We start from the raw sequence: 24,204 nt of genomic DNA on the forward strand, positions 1-24,204 counted from the left end.
ATTTATATGCTAAAACGAAAAGTTTCATCTACAAAATTGAGACTTTGGTAGAAACCAAGTAAATTAACATTTTATCACTTGATTTATAGCAAGCATTTTTTGACTATCAAAATAAGATTGGCACCCATAAATTTCTATTTGCACCAACTTCTCCATTACACTTGCGTTCAATAAAACTATTACATAAACATTTACAGCATTCACTGTAAAATTCAGTAGAAAGCAGACCACGGTGCACCCTAGGGCTGTGAGAGTGTCCAGTAATACCTGGCTTACTGTTTTTATTGGCGTTTCTATTAAGTTTTCATGTACGACTAATGGATTAGTGCAGTGAGAAGGGGAGTGCAGTAATAACTGTTTTTTGTACCACACAGATCTTGGTAGCGATTGTTTTGATTGGGTAAATAGTCTTGCTGATGTTATTACCTGATATTGTGTGATTGGATTGAGTAATTTTGTGCATTCGCTAGCTGGTGTTTTTTTTTTTGTTTATTTCATTAGCTGAAATAAGTAAGGCAACGGCAAATGGGTTAATTCTTTTCAGATTTGATTTTTAATGAACTTTATTTTATTTCGCAGAGAAGGCATTTTAATATGCCAGATACCTTATGTAAATCAATTTAAAATAATTTCTTAAATATAGAGCGCTTTTCTACTTTTCTGTTTCTTTTCTGCTTTTCAGTTTCTGTTGCGTGACGACGTTGTAAGGACTTTTTTTCTGATAAAATGTCGCTTTCCAATAAATACATTACCTGGTTAAGCCCAAATAGTAAACACTGAACTGCATACATAAAAATACCTTATCTTTACCACATAATGTAGCCAGAATATAGTTCCGAAACTTATTTATTTAATGTTTTCTATCGAAATATATTCAAATCTGATGTAGGCAGGGCAGGACGTCGCCGACGCCGTCGCACAATTTGCAAGCGTAGCTTATTTTCGATCACCATCTTATGATAAATGTTTCCCCCATGGAAATGTACCAGAATCCGATATGTATTTACATAAATTATACTTACAGATTAATTTCAGCTCTTAACTTCCCTGGAATATTTGCATCCGTGATATATTAATAAGCAATGAGTTTGTTGGAACAGCGTCATTTTGTATAATATTTTCGGGTGGGTCAAGATGACGTCAGATGGCAGGTGCTGATTATCGTGGTTCGTATCAGATTTTAGGGCGGCACGGATCATGTTTTGGTTTTATATTTTTGACTTACGGCCGGGTAGTATGCAAATTTGACTACGTGGTCCTGTTTTAGGCACATCTTTCATCCATAAAGTTTTTCATGAGCGTCGCAAAATATAATCGTCAAATATACCTAATATTAAGGTTTACTAAGAGGGTATCATGCTAAGAGGCTGAGCTTAGTCAGATCATCAATATCGGCTTAAAGAGAGAGTTCATAACTGACCGATTACTATAATCAAGGCGTCTTCTTGTTGCTTTATTAATTTTCTTGGTCAATTTTCCTCATTATTGACCATATCAAGGCTAAGTACCTCGTATTACTAAGTTAGGTATGGTAAGCTATCACTTGTACTCTCTGTTTCACATATAAAAAACACTAGCATCCTATTCGATACATAATGTACTTAATTAATTTTCTAATATGAAACGTTGCGCTTAACTAATTCTCTGTTTGCCTAAATTAACAATACTCGGAAATTATAACCGTATTCAATTGCAAACGATATTAATTAATTAATTAATATTCCGTACTATTGTTTGTAACAACCGAACCGAGTTTCGACAAAGTCATGTGCATTGTTACGTGGAAAATCGATACAAGCACGTTATGTACAGTTGAAGTAAATTTGACAGCTCAAACAGTGAGCTGGGGCCCGATTCTGCTAAGTTCATAATGTCAAAATTGAATCGCAATAGCAGTTTTAATCTCAGCTGGTATTCTGCTACTAATATAAGACCAATCGTATTCCAATGACATTCGATTGGTCTGCCATTTGGTCTATACGGTAGTTTGCTCTACAATCATATTGCAATCGTAAATAATTTGCAGACAACATGATTCATTATTGAATCACAGAAACGGATAAAAACGTTTATTAAAAAGAAAGAATGCCACATGCACTTCAATCGTAACTGGATCTCAGTCGGATGTGAATCGTTTGTCGCTTAAGTAAACTTAGCAGAATCGAGCCCCAGTTGAAGTAAATTTGACAGCTCAAACAGTGAGCTAACTGAGCTTACTATGGATTATAAAGCCTAGGCATATCAAACTGTCGATATTAGCATTTTGGAACATTGCTAGTGTTAGGCAGTTTAGTTGATAGTGATCTATCGATTTGTCTGTCTGCGTTTGAATATGGAATTAAATTTGACTAAATAATCCTCGGTTAAGACTGGGTTCTATTAATAGTAGTTTAGTAATAATAGAAACGCCCACTATTGACAGTTATGTTAAAGACGTATAAAGCACTTAGGCAGGTAATTAACATTACTTATTGAAATGCAATTTCAAGGAATCCCTAATGGAAAATTCAATAATAAGGCACAATGCAAAACATCAAGATGAGCAAATGAATTTTATAAATATACTTTTTGAGTTTTTAATTTGGATATTAGCTGACTACGCGTCTCTTCTTAAAATTCAAGCTGAACCTTTCAAAGCCTATCTCAAAACTGATATTGTGTGGTTTTAGTCGGTCCTGCTTGACTACGTAAAAATATGCTGCTTAGTCATAGTTAGAACCCTCGTATTAGATCCTACCGCTATTAAAAATAATATCTACAATGCAAGAACTTCAGTTTTTAGTATGCATGCGACAGTTTCATTCCCCTACACTCGTTTCTAAGAAACATAAAAATAACAACAAAATTCTACGAAACCACAGATCATAAGCCAAACAGAACTCCCATTGTATAACTCTTATTAGATGCTTATCAAAAACATCATTCAAAACGTCAAGTTTATTAAATCAATACACTTGATAACGTACTATCAGGGAATGACCAGACTGACCCATATTTTCCGATTATTTACTTACCTTATCAAATTTTTGTTAAGCCTGATTACAGTTGGTGTTAACGGGAATGTTCTATGAGTGTATATTTTGATAAACTGTGTCTGCACTTCAGCTTAAAAAGTGCACTAACAATAAAAATCCCGAATTTTCGGATTAACGGTTTACGACAGGCAGTTGTTTTTATTGATGTCTTATCATACAAATCAGTAATATGTAACCACTGAGCAAAGAACTAACCATCCAAGAAAATAATTCTCATAATGTACCAACTAAAGTCAAATAATGATGGTCAAATAATTTGCATGCTATAGCAGTATAGAATAAATAGGTGTTCCTTGTCATCCTGTTAATAATATATTCAAATTATTGAGTAATTAAAGTACATGTAATTAATGCTTAAAATGCTCCTCACGCGCCTATTAATTAAATACATTAATCGGTATAACGAATAGCGCATAAATTTTGCCAATAAGATGTCATATAGTCGTAGATATCATCTTACAGTAAATAGGAGATTAAATTGACTGGATAGTAAAACTAGATAGGTACTAACTTTAATACAAACATCGTTTTACGACCAACCATTCCGTAATACACCTATTCGTGTAATTGAAATAGCAGTATAATAACCAATATAATATCTAAAGTGAATTTCTCAGCAAAACTTTCCTCGGGTATTATTTGAATCGAATAGTCCTTTGTCCGGCTCGAAAATCTGCTGATAAAGGAAAGCTTTCGGCACCAAAAAGGTAGCTATAAACGTAGCCGATACGTAAGCAAGACAGGAATAAATTGGACTCAAAGATTTATTGCCAAATGCTCTTAACCCAAAACCTTTCGCTCGGAGAATAAGTTCGCGCTATTCAGTTTTTCGGGCTCCAAATGTACCACATACGGTCGCCATAGATTAATGATACAATTGGTCGCTGAAAATAACCAATTTGCAGCATTTTTTTCTCTGCGTAAATCGATTATTTTATAGGAAAAGAGGAGGAGTATTTTTGTAATTAACGTTACATTCATAAAATAAATCTTTGTACCGGCAGTTTCCTTTACAAGACTTTGGACTTTACGACTCTTTCGGACTCTTGTAAGCCTCAGGTAACGACGTACTTCATTACTAAGTGTATATTATTTATGTTGCCTTTTAGCTTGTTTTATATCTTTGTTCCCACTATAAAGTTGCTGGTACAAGAGACTCGAATAAGGCCTAAAGGAAAAGTGTTCATACTTTTATTGGACGATTGCTTGAATAAAATATACGTCTCGAGATAATAAAGCGACACTGACAACAGGAAAAGCCTTGTTTACCATCTAGAAAGTGACAAATAAAACGTCATGGTTTTTATAAAGTTGCTATATTTCAGATTTCTGTTTACGGTACAACACAACTGCTTCTCAAAATATTTTGAATACAGATCAAATCGTTCTGTCTCTTACGTTAGGTATGCGAAGGATTTTTTTAGAGTTTGGAAAAAGGTTATTACACTAGGATTACATTTATTTCTAATACACAAATTTAATATAAATATCACAGTCAAAGATTATATAACTAATATTCTAGAAATTCCTAAAGGTATATGGCAGTGAAATGCAGGGCTTCAATTAGTAATCTACGTTCACAGTAAAAATGTTAACAACCTCAAAACGTGGAGTATCGGTACAAAAGGTTAGCTTATAGAAAATACAGTGTATACCAATGGCAAAACTAGTCCTATGTACTGTGACTAGAATATAGATTAGGAATAAATTACGAGATACAAATATCAAAAGTTCAGTATCTACATATTACAAGCACTACTATGGCTAAACTACAATGGTTATGATCTTGTCTGACGAATATTAAGTTATACATTATCTACCTATATCTAATACCATCTTAATTTTTCAGTTCCACATTATGAACATCACTAACAACTTCCAAACAATTTTCACGTAACTTATCCTTAAAATTTGAAAAGATAATGTTGATTATTGCTTTGTTTTCCTCTTCCAAAAAGGTATACACGTCAATTATTTGGGGTTCCATACACGGTCTTGTTTTCTGGACTCTGAAAAAATGCATTAAATCTAAATATCCGCATTGTCCATTACAATGAAAAACACTAATGGGCATAGGGGTAAAATTGTAAACAAGATCAATTTACCTCATACGGTGGTGGCGGCAGTATATCACACAGATTTATTTGACAGCCCTGCTCCGACCTCGCTACATTCGAATGTCTACTCGTCTGAATGGGAATTTTGAAACTGTTCTCCCTGCCCAGCCAGTGCCACTGTGGATAGTCGTACTCTAAATCACTCGCCGGACACACTTTGCTTTTGTCTTGTCGACTCCTTGATCCGGACCTATTTGTATGACAAGAGGCGCAGTCGTCCTCTAGAACATTAATGTCATTATGTGCGTTCTCATGTCTCGGCTCTCTATAGTCTTTAGTTGATCTGCTGGACGTGCTATGGCAACACGTCGAACATTCCCCGTTCGAGTACTGAATGCTTCCATTGCACGATCTAACAATGCTATTGTTGTGGGATCGTCTTTCTGGACAATTTCTCAGATCTCCGATGTCGTTATTGTCCTGTGAGGAAAACGATATTTATTGCTACAGTTATGAACATGTTTGTGAAGTATTTGATATATGATATGATTAACGTATGCAAATCAGTTGTAATCTTATCTAAAGTCAACAATGGAGTTCTCGAAAAGCTTATCAAAGCGTACCTTGAAATTGAGTTCAGTGTAAATGGCGCTGGACGCGTAAGGTTCCGGTGGTCCGCGCCGCATTCTGTCGACACTCGAAGCGTCTAATCCTTGAATGGAATTCTGAGGCAGACTGTACTCCGGCTCGACACTTAGAATGCTCGTTGATTGCCCACCTAAGGATAATGTTAGATTCCATAAATGGTTCCATTTAAAACGTTTTCAACTCAGTAGTCGTTTTGTTGAACGAAGATTAATTTCAACACTCAGATTTTGAATGAGTCCAACCAAACACATTTTATCAGATGACAATCGCAGTTATTTGTCACCATCTATTTCAATAGAATTTATATCGTGAGAAATATGTCAGTGTAGGTTTGAAAATAAACACTCGATTATCGGAATAGATAACAAGCCAAACTTACCGTGAAGAAGACTCTGGTGACAGCTGCTTACGTCTAAAGTGGGATCGGTCGGGGCGGCGAAAACAGGACGGTCTCTTAACCAGATAGTGTCTTTATTCAATAGGCACTGTTGAGCCGTCACAATTGACTGACCTAAAAATAGAGATCAATGTTTCAATTACTTCTACTTAAGATATACAAACTGTATGTTTATAAGTATGACAATTACCAGTGGATTTCTTTCTCTGAATATTGTTTCGGCGCTTGATGTAATAAATGCTGAACACGCCGATAGCGATTACGGAGAACAATGTTAGTCCGAGAGCTAGGAGCCAAGTTTCTTGAAATATGTGCGTTATGTTCGAGTCTTTTGGTGGTTCAGTCCTACGATACAAAAGTATAACATATTATTTTAAGAAAATGTAGTTTTGTAGAAATCCTAATAATGAGATCATTGAGATGCATGATGATGTAAAGTGGCTTGGAAAAGGTTGTCTAACTGTTTATCTCACAGACAACTTTGTGACGAAATGAGCATTAGATGAAACATAATGCAAAGATGCTAGAGGGCAAAGTTGGTCTTAGAAATAAAGTCTTAAAAGATATAATCTAGATTGAAAACCTGATCACATTCAAAATAAATTGAAAGTTGTTGTCAGTGTGAACTTCAATTCAAGGCAACCTAGCTAAATTAAGAGCACTAAACAACTCACTGCACATAGTGTCTTTGCGACTGCGTGGGCAGCATGTGTATGTGCGCGGGCGCGCTGAAGGGGCCGTGTCCGCGCCGTGTGACAGCGGCGGCGCGTGCGCTGTACCGGCCGCCAGCCCGCAGCGAGCTCGCCACGGCAGCCCGTGTTCGAGCGCCCAGTGACATCTGACCGACCACGCGTCCCCCAGTACTGCCGCCCACACGGATCTCGATCTGAATGCAAAACGTTCTTCACTTGTTTGAACTGAGAAATGTAGTTTGATGGTTTGGGCTGTCTACTCCTGGACTATTGCTGTTCTATTGATATAAAATAAGCAAAGTAAAAATATACAGCCTTACTTATAAAAATCAACAAATCATCTTCTAAGCATTGTTTTAAGTAATTACTACTTAAAGCCTTAAGTAGTGATTAAATTATTTTGACCTATAAACGTTGCTTAAGCATGTCTTAAGTAATGAACAGATAATGACATAAAAACATACTAATTTCTCAACACTACCGGAATGTTGGTAGCTTAAAAAAATATTTGTCATCAAAACGTTGTGTAATGGCAACAATGGCATCCGTAAAATATAAAATTAAAAAGTTGAGCTGTCAATAAACCGGAAATGAAAAATCAGCTGGTAAGAATCCAGCCATTTTGATAATTAGCGGGTTAAACAAGGGTGTGAGGCTACTTAATTTGACAGCTCATTTAAGACATTGCTAAGAAAATGATTTATTTCAGCCACGTTTATAAGTAAGATTTTTTCTTAAACATCTCTTAAGTATAACTTATTATTTTATAAGTAAGGCTGATAGTTTTTGTTTTTTTACTGAAGGCACATTTAATTAATGGTAAATTCGAATAGTTAACAACAATTCAATCAATCAGCTAACGACAGTCGGAAGCAATGAAAGTGTCAACATTAAACATTTTAGTCCCTAACATAAAACTTTATCGAGCAAAACAATAATCACAATCGAAGTTTAATTGAAAAACAAAACTCACCAAGTAGCCTGTAAGTTCACCGTTCCACGTGCTCACAGGTGGCGGTTCCCATCGTATCCACGCCGAAGTTGCGTTTATTACGCCCGCCGTAACGCTTTGGGGAGGCGCCGAAGGCACTAAAATATCACCAACACATAAAGTATGCAACCACATTTCATAAACAACACAAAAGAAAAACAAATCCTCACCATCTTCGTCCGTGTACCCCGTCATTAAATTCGAAGGTTTCCCTAACAACATCTTATAGAACGGCATCAGGAATATATCGTATTGTGTGTATGCCATCAATCCTGTTAGGGTATAGCTCGATGAACCACTATTGTCAACGTTCATCAGAGAGCCGTTTGAGCACAAGACGTCTGGATGTGCCGGATTCAATAAAATAATTTCTTCATCAGTTGCATTGCGCCAATTCAATGTTGTTCCATTGTACCAAATTTTTACACCTTCCAAATATTCATTGTAGTCGGTCAATACCTACAAAGGAAAAAACGTGAATTGCTTGCTTTTGTTGCTTTACATGGAGCGTGATAAACTTTTAAGTTATTACTTACATCCCAAACAACTTTTAAAGATGTGGAAGATAATGCCTCTATCCTTTTTAGAACTAACACATTTTGTTGCAAATATTTCCTCGCTTGAACTAGTTCGTATTGCGTCATATGCGTCTCACGTTCATAATCTACACTGTATTCACGATCCAAAGAAGGTTCTTTTAGATCATTGTTTCGTTTTTTTAATACTTTAAGATAAGCCTCTTGCATAATACTGCCAGCTGCGTTGACAGCTGTGCAAATCACTCTCCCACTATGTTCAGAGCGCGCCCCGTCCAAATATAATAAGCTCGTATTACTTTTCGTGCATTCCGGGAAAAGCAAAGAATCTTGAGTCCCTTCGAGAATCCAAAAGGTGGTCGGTGTAGGTAAGCCTTTAGCTTCACATGGAATGGAAACCACATCGCCCTCCCATGCGGTCAGATTGGACGGTATTTGCGTGAAGTGCGGTAAGGCTGAAACAGATGGCCGCATTAAAATAGAACGGACAGTTGTTAGAATTATTGATGCAATAAAATCGTTCTAAATAGAGACAGAGCTTACAGTAAACTGTGAGTGTAGCGCTGGTGATACTGGTGCCGGCGTGGCTGTCGGCCCGGCACGAATAGACGCCGGCGTCCATAGCCGACACATGCTCCAGTCTTAATAGCCCTCGGATAACTGTGGCATGGGAGGGCAACGAGCCGTCTTCTTTGACCCATGTTATTTTTACGCTTGCATCATAACTCTAAAAGTAATTACATGAGTTTAGACATATTGTACCAATACATTTAAAGCTATTATATCGACATATATTGTTAACGAAATGTATTATTACCTGACAGTTGAACTCGACAGTTTGCCCAACCAGGGCGGTTACGTTACTAGGTTTAACAACGAAGTGCGGGCGTCTGAGAACAATTAGTGCCGCGGCTCGCGACTGCCTTTCACCAGCTATGTTTGATGCTACACATCGGAACAGACCGCTGTCTGTCGGTAGTGTTTCTAAGATCTTTAAGCTTCCTGTATCTGTTACTGTTACCCTGAAAAGGATAAGCTCATCAATTGACAGCTTTTGATATAAACAATCGAATAACGGTTTTATTTTCAGCTTCCTTTATTCTCTAGCTACGGACTTCTTTTATAAATAACCTTGACAGGTATATCCTCCTTCTAGTTACATTCTGCTTTAAAAATAGTTCGTCCTTACCTGCCGTTAACTTCAACGTCGTACAACTGTCCATCTTTGAGCCAATGTACAGAAGGTTCGGGAACACCGCGAGGAGGTGAACACTCCAATAGAGCTGGTTCACCAGCCGCTACATGAACATCTCTCGGCTCTGCTCGGAATTCGTCTCGAAGAACTGGAAATTATGTTCTTATTACTACAAAACCCATTACCGTCAACCCTAACCTAGTAAAAGAGCCTGTTCTCATTTTTCAATTCATGTTTAATCTACAAAGTCGAAAATTTTATTCGTGAATCCATAGTTATCAAAGCGATCGAAACATAATTCAATTCATTCGGAAAACCTAATCATTGATTCAAACTCTGAATCACCCTCATAAAAAATAATCATGATTATGTTGCTATCAGCAAAACTTTTAAAAACGTACTATAAGGTAACATTGCAATGTATGCCTTTCGCACGCAGTACACAATATCTCTAAGAACCGAGCATAGTTACAAGAAATCATGAATGCGCAGAAAAGGCCCAGTAATCTAACAAGTCACAGAATTCCTTTACTACATTTGCAGTATCAAGTAACAAGACTAATAGGTTAATATACAGATTTCTATGTTCCCTTTGCTAATAAGAGAAATAAAGCGTAGGTAGAATAGTACTACAGAATATTGGAAACATAGCGGATTGATTTATAACTGTGTTTACTAAGCTGGTAAGGTTTCACTCAACGATTTCACTAACTCGAGAATTGTTGATTGAACTGTGATCCAATAAACAGTCGACATTACTGAAGCATGTTTACAAAATGTGCCATGTTTTGTGCAATTTATTATGTGGGTGGTTTACTAAGTGTGTTAATTCATAGTAATGCAGTAGAAAATTGCTTAGGTTTTATTCAAACTTCATTATTGTCCACTGAAATATTTTTGAGACTATCGATAATTTTCGTAAATATTTCCTACCTTTCAACGTTTAAACCCCTAAAATGATCGCTTCTTACCTACCTGTGTGTATACTAATAAGTACCTAGTGTACGATCTCTTTGACTTTCGTAACCTACCATCAAAATACAAGTACCAACACAACACGCTATCATCACCACATAACACCACCCATTAATCCTCCAACAAAAGTCAAACAGTACAGTACAAACATTTATATGCAAATACCAACTTAAGCATGTTCTAGGCCTCACCTGCGACGTTAAGCGAGGCATTGTGACTGACGGCCTCGCCAGCGACATTGCGTGCGACGCACCAGTATACACCCTCGTCGCTTTCCTTCTTACCCCGGTTCACCCTGGGGACATAAGTCTTGTGAGCTGTCTTGATTGCAAGCAAGTGTATGTTACGTCAGATTTAGTGGAAGGCAGTGTAATGAAAATCTGACGTGCAAGTGAAATAGGTTTGCGATTGCTGTGGTAGTTTTGAATTTAGAATTGGTTTGGAGTACTTAAATTAAGTATTTATGAGACGCTTGGGGCTAGGTTTGCCATTACGAAACAATATTTTCGCCTGGAATTGAATTAAAATGAATATGGATCGCATCATGAAAAGTGTTTTGTGAGACTAATTTGTGAGGCTTGCTAAGGTGCTTATTTTAGGGTGGTACAATAAATAATATAAAGTGGCTAATTGATGAAACAGAAGAAGAGTCCAAACAGTCCGAAATATTTAGTTTTTTAAATTATAATATCGTCTATTTAGGTCCGTGAATAAGCACGAAGTCTATGTGAAAAAAATTAATTACCTTAAAAATAACAATCCATCCTCTAAAAGCACTCTATGGCCGTCCTCAGCTTGTGGTAGCGGTGATCCATCTTTGTACCACTGCACATAGGGCTTCGGTCTGCCTTCGACTACACATCGCAAGGTTGCGGGCTCACTGCGCCCTGACACTGTGTTAGACGGGTGCTCCTTGATGCGAGGCGCTCTGTTCTGTGCTGTGAGGAAAAAGGAGGTTTGGTTAGAAGGTTTGTGTAGTAATTAGATAGTGTTATGTCAATGGAGTGCTCGGGGAGCCTCAAGCACTCCATTTAGAGATCAGGGCATTGACCTGTTATGTAATGAGTATTGATTTGGTCAATTTTATTACAGCTTGCAAATCAATGTATTTGCCTTACTAAACTTTACATTTAGGTCTTAAAAATATATTTATGTAGATCTACATCTCTCGATCGTGACATGAAAACATTTCCTTAAAATACTAAATTGTTTCATAAGGAAAATACAATATAAGGATAGTTTATAAGATAAATCAATGTCAAAAGTATAATAATGTTAGAATTATAACCTCCATCATTTTTATTCTTCAATAGACCCTTAATTTCAAAAGCAGTCCACCTTTGCAATAAACACTTAATGATTCCTAATTAAATACAAAACTTCTGCGTACCTACGCGTAATTTATGAAATCAAAGGAAAAAAATTGCCTTTACTACAAAAAGCACGCGTTATAACAATGAAATCTCAAATTACACTTAATTCATATTAAAATCTACATTGTTCATACCAGGGTCATTGATACTCATAGCAAAAAAAATGACGATCGCAAAAAAACGCTACACAATTATAAATTGTTCAATGTAATATGTAAATTCGTATTATTATTGAGTAGTAACAAATAACATGAGACGTTTAGCACGTGGTTAACATAAGCTGCTTGTTAAAACATCTGTTTCTGGCTCCCTACAACCATATGCAAATAAGATGTTATTGAAAGTATCTATCGAACCAGCTGTCTACATTACAATAAGTCAAGGAAAACATTTGAATACGAACACTGAAAGTAATAGTTGAGAGTTACACTATGTGGTGGTTGCTTTGAATAAATGTAGTATATTTTGTAGAAATGTGTGTGACTAGCTTCCACTAGCTATCACCTGATTGCTTAGGTAACTTTTTCCTGCACTTGGATAAAAACATGGATAGTTTTTGCTTGAAGATTTTTTGCCTTAGATACAAACTTTCGTGTTAGCTAATATTTTGAAAATAATATTAGGTTTGAAAGATAGTAAGCATGTATGGTTTTTCTCCTGTGTATCCTGAATGGAGGTCTGAAATGGACCATCCAAACGATGAACATAGCAACTTCATTTTAGAAGAAGTTAACTTTTCGTGTTGAAAATGATTTATGTTTGTGTCTATGACGTTGATGTGCCTGAATACTAAATAAAAAAAAGTATAACAGAAAATACAACGTTAAGGTAAAGCTTTCAGTAATTTAGTTAAAATTATATTAATGAAATACATAATTATGTAGTTAATTCCAAAATAATCGTCTGTAAACACTATTCAGAGCAGATAACTTAGAACTATACAAGTATGATTTAAGTTATTTCCCAGACGAAGCCAAAGTTATTCTAAACTTTCCTCTTTGGCTCGGAACTCTTAGCTTAATATCAAGTATCCATTAAGTTAAACTAAGCTGAAAGTTAGTCCAAGATAAACTAAAGCTTCATCTAAGTTAATCCTGACCAATAGTGCTCATTACTTATCTATTAAGTATGATATTTTAAAAGTTTTTGGTTAATATTAATTTATTTTAACCATGAATTTGAAAGTTTGTGAGTGCGATTAAACCATCCTCACTTCTCACGCTTGTTAAACACATAGGTATTTTTGCCACTTTTCATGCAATATTTAAAAAAGGAAAATAATAAACCTAAAACATGAAAAATTGTTATTATTATTGTGGTATATTTAGTGGATAATATGGTACTTTTAACACATATGATTATAGTTAAACGCATTCCCAATGTGACGCGAGTAAAACCACAAAGCAACGCATGTATAAAGTTGATAACACTAAAAATATAAACAGTGTTTGTCTGTTTAATTGGATTGCTTTAAATTGTAGCCACATTGTGGTTTCATGTATCATGATTCATTTAAATATTTGTGTCAGAGATACCAATGTTATTGTCGCTTTACTAAAAATAGTTTTATTACTTTGGTAACTTCGTTGAACCTTATTATCTGTTTCAGGGAATAGCACATTGTCAAATAACTATTTCATTTTACCCAGGTTACAAAGTATAGGGGCCGACTTTATCGAAAAGATCTACATTATATATTGAAAAGGTTCTTAGGTCCAAATAAAGAAAAATTACAAGGGGAAATCTAATTTCTAATAGTCTAGAAATAAAATGTAGTTTTCCCCACTTCATGAAACAACAGTATAGAAGTAGCTGTAGTAGATAATTCTTCCTTAAATGAAGTGACTATCATTTTTCTCTTGAAACACTTATATAACCTTTCCATCTCTGATTACAGTCAGACCACTTCAATATCGGTGGGAATCATACTTCGATCCTCGAACACGACAGACGGGACTTCAGAAAATGTATGCAATCTACAAATGACGTTCAAAAGGGGTCCTTCACCCCTTGGTGGTCTGTTTCTTTATTATCGATCTCATTATTTTTATCGGACTGTCACTGTTCTTGTTTAATGTAAAACAGTCAGACTGAGTCATTATTGCAGACCAGTATCACTTAACAACTAGTACTGAAGTAGGTATAGGTAAGTATAGTAACTAGAAAGAGTAACAAAATGAAAATACAAATTATTAACTTTTAAAAGTGTGCAATAAGTAACAAAATAATTGAAAGAGACATATCCCGATTACGTTAATCCATGAATGCTATATTATAATTTAATCATATTAATATTTGCAATGCAACAAACTTTTGTAAAACGAAACCTGTTCAGATCGCTTCTACTGCACGTTTAAACAATAGTAAAGTTGATATAATTACAGTGAAATGCACATAGTATTACAGTTTCTGTTCACTGATTCCATAAATACGTAAATAATAATTGGCACGCTCTATTTCTACACTAAATTGATGATCCATTAGTTTATGCGTCATTGCACTAGATAGGCTATCGCCATTTATAAATGCAAGTATCATAATTAAATACTAGTGCTAATTCTTCTCTACATACCATACATAAAAAGTAGCTTAGGTATACTTTTTCTCTGTAACTGGTTTTTTTTCGAATAGTTCCTGAGATTAGGGCATTCAAGCAAACATATCCTTTGTAATTTTAGTAGGTACCCATTTTACTATACTAGTCATTATGAGCTGGTGTCTGCGTTTGCGGGGCTCTTTATCTATGCCCGTGGAACAATTACTTGATTAACTGGCAGATATCTTATGGCTGGATGGTAGTGACATTCCCACAGTTTTTGCATGTGGACAAGAAAGTAGACGCTTCTATTGGTTCACTCTACTTACATGCCCCAATAATAGAGTATGTAAAACTCGACTCATTTAAAACTTTTCAGTTTTTTAGGTATACTTATGAACATACAAATTTTATATAAATTGCGACTTAATTAATACAAATCAAACCGTTCTATAAGTTAAAATCATATGAAATGAACATTACAAATTGAAACAGTAAGAGTTGTCCTTTTAATAGAGCTACATTAAACTTTGTTACTGCAGATAAGCGGAACTATTGACGCCTACACCATCCGTAAGTAAGACTGTAAAGCATTCCTTAGTCATAGACGCGGTGACTCTATAAAAAGTAACATACGGATCTCTCAATACCGTCCGTTTGTCCGTATGTCCGTTCCACTGCATTTAGATAGACACACAGATAACACGACACTCGGGTATTGTAATAATTGTGATTTATTTTTTATTAGGTTTTGTTTCTTTTGGTAGGGCTGGCACGATTCACGATAGAAAAAAATGGAGATTGTTTTAAAGACCTCTATTAAGTTTTTTTTCTAGTATTGGTTTTAGTTAAACTAAAAGGCATTTTTTTTCTTTTAATAGGACGAGAAGTATAATAAAAAACGTAACTCAAATCGCTAGCTATAGAGCTATGGCTCAAAAAATATTTAGAAAAAAGGTTGAGTCAAGCTTTTTGCACGAACTGAGAGCGTTTGACCGCAACATTTTATTCTGATAAAAAGTTGGTGTCAAAGGTGGTCTTTGAATAAAATATTCCTTTGCCCAAACGTTTGCTTGAAGTTATTTTTTGTGCTAACTTCAAACAGTCTGGGCTTCTGAACCCGAAATAGATTCTTTGTCAAAAAAAATACCTATAGGTAATCTTTAGATGTGTTTTTATAGCCTACGTCTCATAATGCTAGGCGTTTTGTTTTAATTTTATGTAAGACTTTTACCCAACAGTGACAGAAGGGTAATTATTTTTTATTTATAAATTATCTTCATAATTCCAACTTGACCAGCAAAAATAGCACATGACATTTTAGGGTCAAAAATTACAAAATTCATACACAATTTTTCCGAAGATACAAATAATAGATTGTTCCCTCCTTTGACTTATTCCCTTGAATATCAATATAATCTGGAATACTTAAAATAAATGTACATTCGGCATATACCCTTATTCGATATTGTTGTTTCGGACCAAAATTTACTTATATCCTTCGCTCTTCTCATTTGTGGAAACATCCGAACCTATTAGATAAAGTTGACAAAATTATCAGGAACACCCTTTCTCTAATATTAAATGTGGCCCTGGACGACCGAGCATGGCAACAGGCCTCACTGCCTATTCGCTTGGGAGGCCTCGGCGTCCGCAAAATTTCCAGTCTTAGTTTACCGGCATTCCTCTCCTCGGTCCACAGCACCGCAAGTCTCACTAGGAAAATTCTATCTTCCTCACTGGTGGACTTTGGGGTGCCGTGTTTGGCCGATGCGTTGAATGCTTGGAAAATGACTTGCCCAAATACGGTTATGCCCAGTGACCCCTCCTCTCAGAGACAGTGGGATGGGCCGCTCTGCAGCATCACACGGAATGATCTTCTACGTGTAATGGTGCTGCCGAGCGTGCTCGCCTGCTGGCTGTGGGAGTATGGGAATCTGGACTATGGTTGCAGGTTATTCCGTCAATCAGCATAGGCACTATGCTGGATGACAACACCTTCCGGATAGCTACATGCCTTCGATTAGGCGCTCCCTGTGTTGCTCCGCATCGCTGCCATTGCGGTGAAGCTGTCGACAGCCTCGGGCACCACGGTCTGTCGTGCTGCAGAAGTGCTGGTCGTATTGCACGGCATGCCAGCATTAACGACATTATCCGTCGTGCTCTTTCCACCGCCGGCGTACCAGCCGTTTTAGAGCCTAATGGACTGGTACGTGACGATGGAAAGAGGCCAGATGGTATGACGTTGTTGCCATGGAAGATGGGTAGGCCCTTGGTGTGGGACGCAACATGCGTCTGCACCCTGGCGCCATCACATCTTCCTAGCACGGCAGTCTGTGCTGGGGCGGCTGCAGCTTCTGCAGAGACCACCAAGCGGCGCAAATATAATAACCTTATTGGAAATTATAGTTTTGAGCCGTTTGGGGTCGAAACGCTCGGACCGTGGGGCCCGAGTTCGCGGTTACTTTACAAGGACATCGCGAAAAGGCTTGTCGACGCTTCGCGTGACCAGAGGGCTGGCTTATTCTTTGGACAAAGAATTAACATTGCCATTCAACTCGGCAATGCAGCCAGTCTTCTGGGCACGTTTCCGGAGGACAGTGATGCGGAGGAATACTTCGACGCCTGATCGATGCTCTTTTATATTATGTTTTATGTTTATATATATTTTGTACATAGTATTTTATTTTTAGTTTTGTATAAAGATAAGTAGTTTAAGTTTGTATATATGTATAGTGTGTACGTTAATAATTTTCTGAATTAGATCAAATAATCTGGAATACCAATATAATCAGGAATACTATTTTAGGTAGGTACCTATACAGGACATTACACATAAATGCACCTACCAAGATTTTAACACAAATAATGGAGCTACAGTTGCATGATATAAATGGTATCTGAAATAATAACTACCCTTTCTATGTTATTAACTAGATAATAGCAGTCTTTAATTTAATTATAGGCCTTTTCTGTGCAGCCAAGCAAAGAGGTGGGGAACCTTTTTCGAGAAAGGGTTTTTACGAAATTTTATTTTAAAAGTTTCTTTGCTTTTAAGATTTGATTGATGTTTCTAAAATATTATAGTGAATTATAGTTTTATAACGATCAAATAAAGTAATAATTTTGAATAATACCATTTTACATACCAAAAATTGGTTATTGCACTATAATTTATAATTACAGTAAAACATAATCGTATATCATTAGCTAAAAGTTGGTTTAGTTTTCAACTTCTAGACACTTATTGGTCTACAAATTATATAACCTAACATAAAATAAATGATTTCAGCTTAAAGCCGATTTTCATTTAAAATTCTCCTCTAAATTGTATTTTACGAAGGAGGTGCTCGAAGCATTGCCCTATATTTTTTTTTTAATAAAGAATTCGTTTACCGGCCAGCCCTACGGTCAACTCAAGTGGGTACACACAAGCACAACATCAGTAGTTGTCCTTTATTAATACCTGTCACTGTCAGTGATAACGCGACACAATATAACCATAGTTTGTTTGTCTTTTTGTAACTCCGAGGAACTAAATCGATTAATATATTTATGTTATACTTTTTTTTATCGGACTGCTTGGACAATGGGCGTAATATGATTATTTGGAACGGCTTCATTAGAATCGAAATGTACGGTACAATAGGTATGTTAATATTCAAACTTTTTTACGATGTTCGAAAAGTAGGTTGGTAAGATATACCTAGGTATTGACAGAGTGGTATCGTTTTATCGATCCTCAATTTGACGTGATATGATCGATAATCGTTTTGTTGGTTAAAGTAAGATACGGATAAAGAATTGCCAATTCTCACGGTTGTCAAACTCGTGTATCGTTTTAGTTTTATACGTAAAAGGCAATTCTGACTTTAGGTTATTGACCTTTGCCAGTATACCTAGAAGTTTTATAGTTCGTCTTTATTAAATCATTAACTTGAAATGTTTACAACTCAATCAACATTAACTTTACGGTTTCCATAAAATTATTGTCTGATTCGTAAATAAATAAATAAGTATATTTCATTTAAGTAGGTACTTCTTTTGGAAATGAGATTGAAACTCTTATTTAAGTAATCGGGTTTGTACCTACAATATGCAAAAAAAACCCTATAATACACACACCGCACAGTGATTCACTCTAAGGCCATAAATCGAAAAATGTCATCGGCTTACCCCCATTAGATCTACTTACTAAGTGATTAACAAGTTAAGAAGCTTCCGAAAACTCTAAATACCAGTGTCATAAGGTCAACTTATTATTCACTTTTGTGCATCGGAAGTTAGCGCATCTCGAGTCTAATTATCGCAACGTGTGAGTCATCAAAACTTAACACTTTGTTTTTGAGTGTCACTATTCCAAATCAAGTGTTTACGTATGGTGACAGTATGGAGGTCCAAGACCAAGGTATGTACTTCTATTATCAACTACTTTTTTATTTTTTTTAATGCGTTTAATATTTTATTTTATTTTTTTATTGAAGGTAGCGTTTTTGTAGATTTGTTTGGTATACTTTGATTTCATTTGGACCTATAACTTTTTGCTGCTCAGTGCTGCACTTGAGGCAAATGTTTTTCGAATAAAGAGGATGTTCTTATAAAACCATATAAGTTTCATCTGCATCTTTCTGCCCCTTCTTGGGTTAAAGGAGTGTCAAAGTATGCATGTCCATAGTAAAGAAAAAAACTTTATATTTCAAGTTCAGGTTTCATGTTGTTTTAGGTAAAATTTTCAAATGTTCTGTTTCGAGGACGACTATTTTTGACATTTGGCACTCTAAAGAGGGTAGTCCAAATGAAAAATGCAACATGTCCTGAATACTTTTACAGAAACATCGTGCCTTTCGGATGACATCGAAAATATCAAACTAGAGACTTTAAGTAATAAAATTATGAATGTATGTAAACGAATTTCTCATTATTGGGCAATATCAAATCGTAGTAGGTCTAAGTTCATAGAGAAATATTCAGATTGGCTGAATGTAGTTGAAAATATTGATGTAGAGCGAATTGAGTTACATGTATCTCAGAAGTCTGACAAAGTTGAACCATCAACTTCTTCATTCAGATCCCTTCCTAACATGTTTACGAAAGTTCCCTATCAAAAACAAAAGGTGTACTATCAAAAATTGTACTAGATTTGTTATCTGCTTGTAGTAAATACTTTTGAGCTTGAATGTATTCTGGTATATTTTGTGTTTTGTGTGTATTTGCAAAAAAGGTTGTTCGTGTATTTTTGTTGTTTTATTTTATTCCTTTATGGTTGTTTTTAATATAAATAACCATTATTTATATAGATTTTTCATTAAAAGTCGCAGTATGACATGTTCTAGGTTTATCGTCTAAAACAAAATTACTGCGAGACATTTTTACACCTAAATAGTAATGATATATTTTTTAATGAATGTGGATATGTTATAATTTTAATAATTTACACTTCTCTTAACATATTTCAACGTGTAAAATAAATTAATTAAAAGTATTTGTGAGTTTCGTATTTATGGCCGCCTTTGTATGGAGCGTGAATCACTGTGCACCGGCACAATTAGAGGAACACAAAAAAAAGACGTTTTTTTTTTATTTCTTATGAGAATATTTACAAGTGGCTCCTTTATTTTATTTATTACCCTCTTATGACATACCCTTTTGAGACTTTTTGACATCCCTCAATAATTTAACAGAAATTGGACCCTCATAAGTGTTTGTTGACAATTAGGGCGTTTAAGTGTTTTGGATAAGAAATTTGTTTATGCAGTCAATGGTGGCCCTAGCTCACTTTGTTGTTGTTACTTGGAGAATTAACATTGTATTGCATCGAAAATGAGTGATTTGCCCGCAACTGATGTCGCCAGAGCTGTGACAATGATCGAGGAAGGTCACACATACCGTTCAGTAAGTCGAAGGTTGGGTGTGTCCGTATCTGTGATCCACCGTAATGTTAAACGGTACAGGCAGACGGGGTCTTACGTTCGGAGGCGGGGACAAGGCAGAAATCGTGCAACCAGTGCCGTAGATGACCGTTTTATAAGGGTGCAAACTTTGAGAAATCGTCGTCAAACTGCAGTTCAGACCCGAAATCTTTTAGAAGAAGTGCGTAATGTGCATATTAGTGAACGAACAGTAAGAAGACGGTTAAATGATGCCGGTTTAAAGTCATACGTGCCAGCTAAAGCGCCCAAGCTTGAGGTATGCCATCGAGTTGCAAGACTAGCGTTTGCTCGTCAACACCAAAATTGGTCTGAAGAATGGAGTCATGTTTTATTCTCTGATGAAAGCCGATTTTGTGTCAATTTCATCGACGGAAGGGAAAGGATGTGGAGGCATCGAGGAGAACGCTACCATCAAGCAAATTTTACCGAAACGGTGTCATACGGTGGAGGGTCCGTTATGGTATGGGGTGGCATTACTTTGTCAGCACGCACGGCTTTAGTCATCATCGATGGAGGTTCTCTGACTGCACATCGATACATTACAGAGATCTTAGAACCCCATGTAATGCCATTTGCCCCATTCATTGGCGAAAATTTTGTGTTTATGCACGATAATGCACGGCCCCATACTGCACGCGTGGTTACCGAATACCTTAGCGAAATCGGAATTACCCAAATGAACTGGCCAGCACGATCACCAGACATGAATCCAATAGAGCATGTCTGGGACATGATTGGGCGAAGGGTAAGAGCGAAAATTCCACCTCCCAGGAATGTTGAAGAGCTAAAGTTGGCGCTGGTCGAAGAGTGGGTCAACTTACCCCAAGAAATGATCGCGAATGTCATCATGAGTATGGGCAGACGCATTCAAGCATTAATTAGAGCCCGCGGGGGCAATACAAGGTATTAATTAAGTTTTTTTTAAAGATTTCCCCCACTAATTTAATTTTTACAATTGTTTAGAAAATTTTAAGATTCTCATTATTTGTTATTTTACTGTATTTTTACCAATTTTATTAATGTTTACTCCTAGTTTTAGTTGTGTCATACGTGTAACATGTAAACAAGCTCGAATTAAGTGAAAAACTTGCATTAAAATCTATTATTTTAAAATAAAACTGTATTTTTTTTGTGTTCCTCTAATTGTGCCGGTGTGTGTATTATCAAAACCATTTTCACCGAAGTTCAATTTGAATTAATTAGGTACATAGATCAAGAGTAATTTGACAAACATTTTCATAGAAAACAATGTCCAGTAGACCCAAAAAGGATTGTCTATTTACCATCCCGAAGACAAAGGAAGAACGCAAAACAACGTAAACCCCGCCCAGTTAACGAATATTTTGAACATGAAAATTCGGGAAAATATAAACTGCAAGAATAAGCTAAAGTATGTCTTATCTCAATGGTAGAAGTTTGTTTTTCAAACTTTCGGCCGCCATATACTAATTTCCAATAGGTACAATGAATGATGCCTTATTCCAATTTCAAATCAGATACCATAGAATCTTTTTACCTTCAATCTACTTCTTCTCTAATTGGAAACCAATTTAGTTTTTCGTACAAGCTACCAAATAAAAGTATAATTTATTCCAATAAAATAGAAAACTCAATAAAAATACAACAAGATTTTATGAGCAGCATCACAGTTGAAAATGTGGGAATAAGAAAGTTCGTTTCAAAACGAAAATGTTCCAAATTTAAATTCAAATTTTTACAACCATGTTTTTTTCTCATCTTATTAGTGAAATGTTATTGGCTTTTTCTATTATATTTTATTCCAACAATTTAATCCCAAAGAAGTTGAAGGTTGAATATCTTAAATATTTAGTTTTTCTATGAATATTAAATCGCCAATTAAAAGGTAACTAACTAAAGATAATTGCTGCTTATAAATATATATTATAATGACAGTCTACCATAGCCATTACCGGAATGAGGCCAAAAAGTTCCCACTATAAACTCGTAAAGGCCCAAACTCCACTTAACTGACCGTTAACGTTAATTAAGGTAGCGTTAAAAAAAAAGAAAAAAAAAGGTTACATTGTTTTATATCGGCTACCGAACAGGAACTACATTTTATTAATTGGATACTGTTTTTTAATTACCTGATGGTGAAGCGATCTGATAAAAATGTAAGTCCCGCTCAATTGAAAAAAAGTTTTCGAAACAGCACTTAGGGTCAATAAAGTGTGGTTCTTTATGGTCAATATAGTTATTGGTTTATCAAGATGTATAGCAGCGTTTACTGACGTATCAACTTTATGTCTTCCTTTTATTCTGTTGACTTAATAGAAGTTGAATGTGTCCACGCATAAGGCTAGTTCAATTATGATATTCTATTCCTAAAGTTATTGCCAAAGATAACTTTGTAAAGCAAACTGGCTTTCTATTACTAATTACAGTTACTTAAAAGTATTAAAATTTCGGTTGATTGAGAGATTAACTCTTAAAGATTAAACACGACTTAAACTTAGTTTAAAAACTTCGCGCGAATACCTATTTACATAACTTAAAAAGTTAAGGCACATGTTACTATTATTTAATACATAATAATCTTAAGCAAAGTTTGAAGTCAAAACAAATATAAAACAATAGTTACCATTAGTTCCATTCAGTCCAATGAGAAGTAAATGCACAAATACAAGAAACACAAATTGGTTCCTCCCATTTATGGTGTTATCGCACTCATTAACACCAGCATCCACCATACTGCCACCAAATTATGATTAATTTTCACACCATCGATAATTTACATGTTTACAATTTCACTAAAGAAGTTCCACTATTTATTTTTTTCACTAGCATACTGTAATCTCCATGCGTTTGGGATTCGAAATTCAAAATGTCATTTTATTTGAATAAAAAGTTCGGTAAACAAAGTCGGCATCGCGTTCGAAGCTCGGCTCGGGCGCTTCGCACGACCATGCGGCTACGAGTCTTGCGTCGTACTATCGCACCTCCCTCCCTCATCTCTGTTTACTCTGTCCCAAATGGGGGGATAGGCGAGTGCTCCAAACTTTATGTAACTCTATTATGGTGTAAAGAACCATTATCACTTGATTTGACTGTCACAGAAGTAAAGTATTGTATTTTGAGCAAAGTTTCGTAAAAATGTAAGTGAACAAACAAAATTTGTTCTAAGTCAGTTGCGAGACTACTTTACAGTGGAGAAACTTTTTTATGATCTGTTAAACAAACTCACCTACTTGTTATTACAAACAAACGAACTTTTAAAGCTTTTATTTTTCACCTTTTTGGGTATTGCGAAAGTATTGCACCTCGTAATGCAATGGTGATTATTTTTAATGAAGTCAATTTGCCTGAATTACGATTATGGCTTATTTTAGTATCCGCAAATGGGTACAATTTTATTATTTTGCTTTTTCGTGCTGACATTACTTATTCGGGAGCTTATCGTTGAAGTATTAAACTGGCGCCTAAATATTTTCGATCGTGCGTGTTTTTTTTCTGACTTTTCTCCTGCAATTTGATTCAATAGGAAGTTTATCTTCTGGATCAAAACTGTTTGTGGTTGAATAATATTAGCAACCCTTTTCTATTTCCAGTTTGTGAATTATTATTACGCATCAATCTGCATCAGTAGAGCTGAGGTTCAAAAAACCAATGTGTGTCCAATCAATCACAAATCCTCCGATATTAAATTTCTATACAAAACTTCAACAAAAGCGAACCCATAATCTTTACTAAGTTTTTGTCCAAACAAACCCCCACGATCGAAACTTTAAAGGCCCATTCAAAAAGGAAAGGGAATAAAATACGGCTTATTTCATTTGACGCATTTGTCGAGTTAGCGCATGCGCACCAGGCGGGCGCCG

The 24,204-nt window shown here is 35.7% G+C and overlaps 1 protein-coding gene across 1 annotated transcript; it reads right to left on the bottom strand.

The window, feature by feature from the left end:
• Nucleotides 1-4,335: 4,335 nt before the first annotated feature.
• Nucleotides 4,336-23,339, bottom strand: LOC110375643 (roundabout homolog 2). The gene is made up of 15 exons (XM_021333843.3): nucleotides 22,968-23,339; nucleotides 11,272-11,464; nucleotides 10,718-10,821; nucleotides 9,546-9,699; nucleotides 9,174-9,378; nucleotides 8,900-9,083; nucleotides 8,357-8,811; nucleotides 7,991-8,279; nucleotides 7,803-7,918; nucleotides 6,812-7,023; nucleotides 6,328-6,482; nucleotides 6,120-6,251; nucleotides 5,716-5,870; nucleotides 5,141-5,572; nucleotides 4,336-5,044 (listed from the first exon to the last, which is right to left on the bottom strand). The coding sequence occupies exons 1-15, from the start codon at nucleotides 23,074-23,076 to the stop codon at nucleotides 5,003-5,005; spliced, it is 2,937 nt and encodes a 978-aa protein (XP_021189518.3). The 5' UTR covers nucleotides 23,077-23,339; the 3' UTR covers nucleotides 4,336-5,002.
• Nucleotides 23,340-24,204: the final 865 nt, after the last annotated feature.

The sequence above is a fragment of the Helicoverpa armigera genome, chromosome 14, assembly GCF_030705265.1.
Source record: "Helicoverpa armigera isolate CAAS_96S chromosome 14, ASM3070526v1, whole genome shotgun sequence".
Taxonomy (NCBI): Eukaryota; Metazoa; Arthropoda; class Insecta; order Lepidoptera; family Noctuidae; genus Helicoverpa; species Helicoverpa armigera.

Excerpts from the sequence above, each read along its gene's own strand:
- LOC110375643 (XM_021333843.3), bottom strand. The coding sequence starts at position 23,076 with ATGGTGGATGCTGGTGTTAATGAGTGCGATAACACCATAAATGGGAGG. Across the intron at positions 8,812-8,899 it reads CGCTACACTCACAGTTTACT|CCTTACCGCACTTCACGCAA; the intron begins GTAAGCTCTGTC and ends CATCTGTTTCAG. Across the intron at positions 7,024-7,802 it reads GTGAACTTACAGGCTACTTG|ATCGAGATCCGTGTGGGCGG; the intron begins GTGAGTTTTGTT and ends TTTTGCATTCAG.